Consider the following 9,738-nt stretch of genomic DNA (forward strand, 5'->3'; position numbering starts at 1 on the left):
TTTTAGTGTTATGTTTCCCTATGTTCCTTTTTGAAATTCAATACAAAATGAATCACTTTTATATTTTATCATGTTTTATATCTACTCTTCAGACTTGGTCCAACCCTGTGTTTGTTATACAAATAAGGAAGATACTCACATCACTGATGGTTTTTTGGGCGTGTGACACGCTCACAATCTCCTGGTTGGTGATGGTGCCTGAGTACGAGTAGGTCTGCTGCTCCTCAAACTTAGCCTGGTAGTCCTGCTGTTGAATCACAATGCACACAGAATCAACTAAGAACTATCATTATATTGGGGTCGGTTCCAGAAAGCAGGATCAATGAGTTAGTTAGCTAACTGTTCAGGTAGTGGTTCCCAAAAGCAGTTTGTTTTGGTTGCGTTTGTTTTGCCCAAAAGGAACCGAATGGTGAATACTGTCTTTGGAGTCAATTTTATTGTAAGTGAGAATAGAATATGTTTCTGAACACTTGTACATTCATGTAGATGCTATGTGTCACACCCTGATCTGTTTCACCTGTCTTTGTGCTTGTCTCCACCCCCCTCCAGGTGTCGCTCATCTTCCCCATTATCCCCTGTGTATTTATACCTGTGTTCTCTGTTTGTCTGTTGCCAGTTCATTTTGTTCGTGAAACCTACCAGCGTTTGTTCCCCTGCTCCTGCCTGTTTCTTGCTCCTGTTCCCCTGCTCCTGCCTGTTTCTTGCTCCTGTTGACCGTTCTGCCTGCCCTGAGCCTGCCTGCTGTTTGGTATCTTACCCCACCTTACTTGATTATTGACCCCTGCCTGCTCTGACACTGAGACTGCCTGCCATTCTGGACCCTTTGCACCCTCTCTGGATTATTGACCCCTGCCTGCCTTTGACCTGTTGTTTGCCTGCCCCTGTTTTAGAAATAAACTTTTGTTTCTTTGACAGTGTCTGCATCTGGGCCACACCTGAAACGTGATACAATGGATAATCATGAATCAATCATTAATAATTATCAGTGAGAAAGATGCACAAACCTCCCCTGTTATTTGTAATGGTGTGAGGTTAGCAAATCAAATCAACTTTTGTTTGTCACATGCGCTGAATACAACAGGTGTAGACCTCACAGTGAAATGCTTACAAGGAGGCATGAAGACTGCAGATGTGGCCAGGGCAATAAATTGCAATGTCTGTACTGTGAGACGCCTAAGACAGAGCTACAGGGAGACAGGACGGACAGCTGATTGTCCTCGCAGTGGCAGACCACGTGTAACAACACCTGCACAGGATCGGTACATCCGAACATCACCCCGTGGGACAGGTACAGGATGGCAACAACAACTGCCCGAGTTACACCAGGAACGCACAAACCCTTCATCAGTGCTCAGACTGTCCGCAATAGGCTAAGAGAGGCTGGACTGAGGGCTTGTAGGCCTGTTGTAAGGCAGGTCCTCACCAGACATCACCGGCAACAACGTCGCCAATGGGCAGACAGGACTGGCAAAAGTGCTCTTCACTGACGAGTCACGGTTTTATCTCACCAGGGGTATGGTTGGATTCACTTTTATCGTCAAAGTAATGAGCGTTACACCGAGGCCTGTACTCTGGAGCGGGATCGATTTGGAGGTGGAGGGTCCGTCATGGTCTGGGGCGGTGTGTCACAGCATCATCGGACTGAGCTTGTTGTCATTGCAGGCAATCTCAACGCTGTGCGTTACAGGGAAGACATCCTCCTCCCTCATGTGGTACCCTTCCTGCAGGCTTATCCTGACATGACCCTCCAGCATGACAATGCCACCAGCCATACTGCTTGTTCTGTGCGTGATTTCCTGCAAGACAGGAATGTCAGTGTTCAGCCATGGCCAGCGAAGAGCCCGGATCTCAATCCCATTGAGCACGTCTGGGACCTGTTGGATCAGAGGGTGAGGGCTAGGGTCATTCCTCCCAAAAATGTCCGGGAACTTGCAGGTGCCTTGGTGGAAGAGTGGGGTAACATCTCACAGCAAGAACTGGCTAATCTGGTGCAGTCCATGAGGAGGAGATGCACTGCAGTACTTAATGCAGCTGGTGGCCACACCAGATACTGACTGTTACTTTAGATTTTGACCCCCCCCCCCCCCTTTTGTTCACATTATTCCATTTCTGTTAGTCACTGTGTCTGTGGAACTTGTTCAGTTTATGTCTCAGTTGTTGAATCTTGTTATGTTCATACAAATATTTACACATGTTAAGTTTGCTGAAAATAAACGCAGTTGACAGTGAGATGACGTTTCTTTTTTTGCTGAGTTTATTTTACTCATTATAGTCTTGCTAGCAGGAATGTTAGCTATGGCAATATTCTATGACTAACAAAGGCAAAAAAAAGCTGAAGGGAGACTGAGTGCCAGACAGACATCCAGACCAGACATACAGACAGACAGGGACAGGTGGAGTGCTGAGGGTGTTGGAGAGGAGGCGAGGAGAGGCTGTTTTCCTGAAGGTATAATTTTAACCTCCTGAAACATAAACTGTGGCAGCAAGGGGTGCCGTGTCTCTGTCACAGCCACAGAAATAGATAGTCATGCACACCATTCCAAACCTATGCTGTCAACATGGGCCCAAAGCTCTCCTAAAACCAGGCTTACGACTGTCTTTCTTTCATAAAGAGGGGAAAACTGCATTTCTCTTTTACAAGCATAATAAATGTACAGTATATTTGCCTATATCATGTTGTCTCCATGTGAACACACTATTTGTAGCCTCCACACTTTGAAAGTTCCACAGCAGGAAAAATGCAGTGGCTACATGTCGCTCTTTTTAGTAACTGGTTGTTTTCTTCTGGAACAAATAGAGGACACCAGTATAAAGGAGATAGCCCTTCTGTTTAGAACAGCAGAATGCAGGTTAAGCGTTCTCAATTTTATCAAAATGATTGTTTAGGATCATTGAGCCCTACTAAATCAAATATGATAGCCAGGGATACCAGTGGGTCAAAAACATATTTCTTCCTTCACTGCAAGAATACAGGTTACAATGCATCAACTATAAAAAAAATATATATATATATAATAAAAAATAAATAATAATAATCTGTATACTGCTGTCTCTGGTTTCGGTCAAGTATGGGAATACAATACATTGAAATTAGCTTCATTACTGGATAGCAGTTGTTTCAAAATTACGACAAACACTTTCTTGCTTCTGTAGCAGATTGGGATCTGTGAAACTCACTCCTTAGCCTGAAGTGTCTCCACTTGCGCTGTTGAATAGCTAGCTTTTTGGTGGTGCAGCTGGGTAATATGCTTCAGGAGGGCGGTCACGTGTGTTTGTGAAGCAGAGGTTCTTGTTTTCAGCCTCGGTATGAGCCAAATCAGGAAGAGGCGGTACTCACAAAGCAAGTGGTGTGATATCCTTTACAATTATGCACTCAGCTCAATGCTGGGGTTGCTGTTGTTGTGGAGTGAGTGGCATGACTGGGTAAGATGCTTCAGGAGGGCTTTCACGTATGTTTGCGAGGCAGAGTTCCTGGGTTTGAGCCTCGGTATTTGCCAAATCGGGAGGAAGCGGTACTTGCTAAGCAAGCATTGTGACGTCCTTTACACTTCCATTACATTACCCAACCAACATCATCCATGGTGTCTATCTATGTCTATCTATGTATCAACTCGTGAGCCATAACAATCGGAATGAATATCATTATTCACAATGCCACATGCTGTGTGTACAACAGTGTACTCATGTAATCGTACTCCCACATTACCATGCATGATGGCTAAAGTGAATGACTAACTCATGTGAAATGTGCGGTGAGAGTCATTGAGTAATTTCAAGCCCAGCACACCTAAGTTCCACTGTCACTTGAGTGGAGGAGGGGGAGCTGTTTCAAACTGCTATTCTAGAATAATGACACACACATGTCAAGGTCAATAGCCATGTTGAAGTAGAATACAAGGTCCTGCATTCACAGTCTAAGAAACAACTTCCTGATTCCTGATGTGTCTAGACCCAGTAACGGTGACATCGTTGCTTACTCACCTCACTGCTGGCAATGGCTTGCTTCTTGGCATTGATGGGGGTCTCATAGACACTGGTGAACATATTGTTTCTTGGATTGTGTCTGAGGGATTAAAGGTGAGAGGTCATCATCAACACATCTTAAGAATTTTTAAGAATCTCACTTTTGGTTTAGTCCATACTCGTAGCCATTTACAAATACAATTCCAGTGACATGGGAGCAGAACGCTAAAGATACTGAATGGGTCGTTCAACAAAATGACTGCCTTTTGCATACTTTAATATTGTGCACCAATATTGCATTTTAAAAGCCTGTTACATTAAATTAAGTGCCCTTTAAAATAGACCACATGGAGAATTCAATAAATCCTATTTTTTATATGAATAAAGCATTTTGGCACAAGATTAACCACAAGATTTCTCAACATCATTGTAAAGCCCTAGTTATTTTTGTTGTTTTGAGAAAGTAATTTCTGGAGATGATTATTTATTTAATGTGATTAGTGATTCACATATGTCTATCCCTCATTTTAAGGCCAACCCTGTTACGTGAACTACACTCTTATTTTAATATGGAGAAACTATTCCTATTAAAATATTTTTTCAAAAGATACATTGAACAAATAGTCAAATCATAATGTAAAAGCAGGTGAGCTGGTTCTATACTTTTTGGGCATTTACTGGTGTTTTGTGGTGGAAAACTGAGTAGTTAAAGCATATGTCAACCCTTTAACCCATAGATAGACAGGCTAGAATTGTAATTTTTTATTATATAAAGTTGAACATGTGCTCTTTATGACAGAATGTTGAAATCAATTTTTTGGGGGGTGGAATGACTCAAATGACAATAATCATAGTACTTTAAAGTATTTGGGATTGAGGCATAGGGCTGTATCTACACCGATGGCGAGGGATGTGGACTCATAGACCACTTTTGAAAACGCTTAACAAACTTTGATTTTGGAGGGAACTATCCCTATAAATGCCCTAAACAGAGAAACGAACCTCAGTAAGAAAGTGAAATAACACATTTCTACTTACACAGAGCAGTATGGCCGCTTCTTGTGGCTAACAAAGTTCTTGGCTGTGAGCACCATTTTACAGACGTCGCAGTGAAAGCATGCTTTGTGCCAGTTCTGAGAGAAGGGGAAAAAACACAAGTGTGTTACACACATAAAATCCTGGGTTCTGATCTAGGAATTATGACTCCAATCTAAGTTATCGTAAAGAAACACAGCGAAGAGTGCTTTGAATTGACCTAAATGGATCAGTCTGACATCATAGACCAAGAGACTGCGATTTTAAACATATACTTGCTCACAATGTTGCTCAACTGTCCTTGAATACGCAAACCATGCCACTTGACATTATGAACTATCAAGGAGCAATAGCAGTCTGAATTTAACATATTTATCATCTTTCTTTGCCTTAACCTTTTAGAAGGCTAAATCAGGGTCACAGAGTGTTTCTTGGTAGTCTTAAACAAGTCTACTTTGAAACAAAATTATACACCTCACACACATGGTTATGGGCTTAAAAAAAGAAGACAACAATACCATGTCAGATATAAAGTTGAAATCCAACTAGAGGTAAAGTCGGGAGTAACTCTTTCTTACCTGATCAATACAATTGATCTTCTCCGCTGGGTACACCACAAACCCACACCTAGCGCAGGACTGCATCTTCGTAACCTTTCCCCTTACCCAAAGTACTCAGGAAAAAAACTAAAAGGTAGCTTGAGTGAAGTGAATATTAGCCCCAAGAGAGAGCAAAAGCCCAGGCAGCAGTAAAGAGAGGCAGGATCTCCTAGACAGTCCCTGGTAGTAGTGCCTCTCTGGCAATGATAAACTTAGCTCTCGATTGTGACAGACAGATCAACCCTGTCTGTTACAAGACACCAGGACCCAGGAGGACCCACCCCCCTTTTAAATGTATTTTTTATTTAACCTTCATTTAATCAGGGAGTCATGCTGGGACCACAGTATCTTTCGCAGATGAGCCCTGCATGAATACATCAAAAAACAACAATTACATTATACTGTACATACAGTATCTATATACACATCAATTACACAATACATGAAAAGCAGACACAAAACACAAAAAGCTAAACATTAAAAAGGCCCTCTAACATCCGCCTGAATTTCCCTAGAGGCACCAACTCCACCAACTTTAAACTAAAAGAACATTTACCTAACTCTGTGAAGATTGGAGGGATCTCCATGATTAGCCATGCCCGAGTCCGGGTCTGGAGCAACCCCCTATCCACATCGACGAGACCGCAGTGGAGGAGGTGTAAAGCTTCCTCGGCATACACATCACTGACAAACTGAAATGGTCCACCCACACAGACAATGTGGTGAAGAAGGCACAACAGCGGCTCTTCAACCTCAGGAGGCTGAACAAATTTGGCTTGGCACCTAAAACCCTCACAAACTTTTACAGATGCACAATTGAGAGCATACTGTTGGGCTGTATCACCAATGTCATAGGAAGGCCAAAAAGATCATCAAGGACAACAACCACCCGATCCACCACCTGTTCACCCTGCTATCATCCAGAAGGCGAGGTCAGTACAGGTGCATCAAAGCAGGGACAGAGAGACTGAAACAGCTTATATCTCAAGGCCATCAGACTGTTAAATGCCATCATTAGCACCTTAGAGGCTGCTGCCCTATATACATAAACTTGAAATCACTGGCCACTTTAATAATTGGAACACTAGTCACTTTAATAATTATGTATGTACTGTATTCTATTCTATTCTATTCTACTGTATTTTAGTCTATGCCGCTCCGACATTGCTCATCTAAATATGTATATATTCTTAATTCCATTCCTTTACTTTAAATTTGTTTGTATTGTTTGTGAAATTGTTAGATATTACTTGTTAGATATTACTGCACTGTTGGAGCTAGAAACACAAGCATTTCACTACACCCGCAACAACATCTGCTAATCATGTGTATGTGACCAATCAAATGTTATTTTACTTTGATTTGATAACTTATACCTCTAGTACAAAAATAAAAAAAACTTACTCCAGTAGCTCAGAAATTTAACCTGAAATTTATCCTGATGAGATGGATTCACGCCTGGATTTTACAAGCATTTTGCCCCACCCGCAATAGCATCTGCTAAAAATGGTATTGTATTGTATTGATTATGGATCCCTATTAACTGTTGCCAAAGCTCTTCCTGGGGTCCAGCAAAATTAAGGCAGTTTATGCAATTTTAAAAACATGACAATACCTTCACAGATTTCACAACACACTGTGTGTCCTCAGGCCCCTACTCCACCACTACCAAATATCTACAGTACTTAATCCGTGTGTGTGTGTGTGTGTGTGTGTGTGTGTGTGTGTGTGTGTGTGTGTGTGTGTGTGTGTGTGTGTGTGTGTGTGTGTGTGTGCGTGTGTGTCTATGCCAATGTTTGTGGTTCTTCACAGTCCCCGCTGTTCCATAAGGTATTTTTTTTATCCGTTTTTTTAAAATCTAATTTTACAGCTTGCGTCAGTTACTTACATTTACATTTTACATTTAAGTCATTTAGCAGACGCTCTTATCCAGAGCGACTTACAAAATGGTGCATTCACCTTATGATATCCAGTGGAACAACCACTTTACAATAGTGCATCTAAATCTTTTAAGGGGGGGGGGGGGGTTAGAAGGATTACTTTATCCTATCCTAGGTATTCCTTAAAGAGGTGGGGTTTCAGGTGTCTCCGGAAGGTGGTGATTGACTCCGCTGTCCTGGCGTCGTGAGGGAGCTTGTTCCACCATTGGGGTGCCAGAGCAGCGAACAGTTTTGACTGGGCTGAGCGGGAACTGTGCTTCCTCAGAGGTAGGGGGGCCAGCAGGCCAGTGGTGGATGAACGCAGTGCCCTTGTTTGGGTGTAGGGCCTGATCAGAGCCTGAAGGTATGGAGGTGCCGTTCCCTTCACAGCTCCGTAGGCAATCACCATGGTCTTGTAGCGGATGCGAGCTTCAACTGGAAGCCAGTGGAGAGAGCGGAGGAGCGGGGTGACGTGAGAGAACTTGGGAAGGTTGAACACCAGACGGGCTGCGGCGTTCTGGATGAGTTGTAGGGGTTTAATGGCACAGGCAGGGAGCCCAGCCAACAGCGAGTTGCAGTAATCCAGACGGGAGATGACAAGTGCCTGGATTAGGACCTGCGCCGCTTCCTGTGTGAGGCAGGGTCGTACTCTGCGAATGTTGTAGAGCATGAACCTACAGGATCGGGTCACCGCCTTGATGTTAGTGGAGAACGACAGGGTGTTGTCCAGGATCACGCCAAGGTTCTTAGCACTCTGGGAGGAGGACACAAGGGAGTTGTCAACCGTGATGGCGAGATCATGGAACGGGCAGTCCTTCCCCGGGAGGAAGAGCAGCTCCGTCTTGCCGAGGTTCAGCTTGAGCTGGTGATCCGTCATCCACACTGATATGTCTGACAGACATGCAGAGATGCGATTCGCCACCTGGTTATCAGAAGGGGGAAAGGAGAAGATTAATTGTGTGTCGTCTGCATAGCAATGATAGGAGAGACCATGTGAGGATATGACAGAGCCAAGTGACTTGGTGTATAGCGAGAATAGGAGAGGGCCTAGAACAGAGCCCTGGGGGACACCAGTGGTGAGAGCGCATGGTGCGGAGACAGATTCTCGCCACGCCACCTGGTAGGAGCGACCTGTCAGGTAGGACGCAATCCAAGCGTGGGCCGCGCCGGAGATGCCCAACTCGGAGAGGGTGGAGAGGAGGATCTGATGGTTCACAGTATCAAAGGCAGCAGATAGGTCTAGAAGGATGAGAGCAGAGGAGAGAGAGTTAGCTTTAGCAGTGCGGAGAGCCTCCGTGACACAGAGAAGAGCAGTCTCAGTTGAATGCCCAGTCTTGAAACCTGACTGATTAGGATCAAGAAGGTCATTCTGAGAGAGATAGCAGGAGAGCTGGCCAAGGACGGCACGTTCAAGAGTTTTGGAGAGAAAAGAAAGAAGGGATACTGGTCTGTAGTTGTTGACATCGGAGGGATCGAGTGTAGGTTTTTTCAGAAGGGGTGCAACTCTCGCTCTCTTGAAGACGGAAGGGACGTAGCCAGCAGTCAAGTTACTAAACTACTTGATGTGGAATAGAGTTCCATGGCTCTATGTAGTACTGTGTGCCTCCCATAGTCTGTTCTGGATTTGGGGACTGTGAAGAGACCTCTGGTGGCATTTTAATGTTAGCTCTCTGTGTACATCCAAGGGCCAGCCGTGTTGCCCTGTTCTGAGCCAATTGCAATTTTCCTAAATCCTTTTTTGTGTCAAGGTGCGACAAAACTAGGGCCTGTAGGACCTTCCTTGTTGATAGTGTTAAGAAGGCAGAGCATCACTTTATTATAGACAGACTTCTCCCCATCTTAGCTACTACTGGATCAATATGTTTTGACCATGACAGTTTACAATACACAGACACTCTGGCTTTAATCAAAAATGTACAAAAAATTGAGAAAAGCAAGGCGCCTAAACAGCTATTATACGTTTTTCCAGCAGCAGACAAGTAACTCTTTATCCACATTATAGCAGGGTGTGTAAAGCCATACCACATAAGTTTTTCCAGCAGCAGACTATGATCAATAATGTCAAAAGCTGCACTGAAGTCTAACAAGACAGCCCCTACAATTATTATCATCAATTTCTCTCAGCCAATCATCAGTCATTTGTGTAAGTGCCGTGCTTGTTGAGTGTCCTTCCCTATAAGCATGCTGAAATTCTGTTGTCAGTTTGTTTACTGTGAAATAGA

At 43.7% G+C, this 9,738-nt stretch overlaps 1 protein-coding gene across 6 annotated transcripts in view; it reads right to left on the minus strand.

The window, feature by feature from the left end:
• nrap (nebulin-related anchoring protein) overlaps positions 1-5,901 on the minus strand; it is a 129,124-nt gene extending 123,223 nt beyond the window's left edge. For 4 of the 6 annotated variants that reach the window (XM_014157059.3, XM_082965583.1, XM_045702007.2 and 1 more), the window contains exons 1-4: positions 5,577-5,901; positions 5,002-5,096; positions 3,982-4,063; positions 140-247 (exon numbers count right to left, since the gene is read on the minus strand). In XM_014157059.3, coding sequence (XP_014012534.2) covers positions 140-247; positions 3,982-4,063; positions 5,002-5,096; positions 5,577-5,642 — 351 coding nt within the window. In that variant the 5' untranslated portion in view covers positions 5,643-5,901. The remainder of the gene's footprint in view (positions 1-139; positions 248-3,981; positions 4,064-5,001; positions 5,097-5,576) is intronic. The other 2 variants (XM_014157054.3, XM_014157058.3) reach the window with 2 other exon arrangements.
• Between the last annotated feature and the right edge of the window lie 3,837 nt (positions 5,902-9,738).

Source organism: Salmo salar, chromosome 19 (genome assembly GCF_965601325.2).
Source record: "Salmo salar chromosome 19, fSalSal1, whole genome shotgun sequence".
NCBI classification, from domain to species: Eukaryota; Metazoa; Chordata; class Actinopteri; order Salmoniformes; family Salmonidae; genus Salmo; species Salmo salar.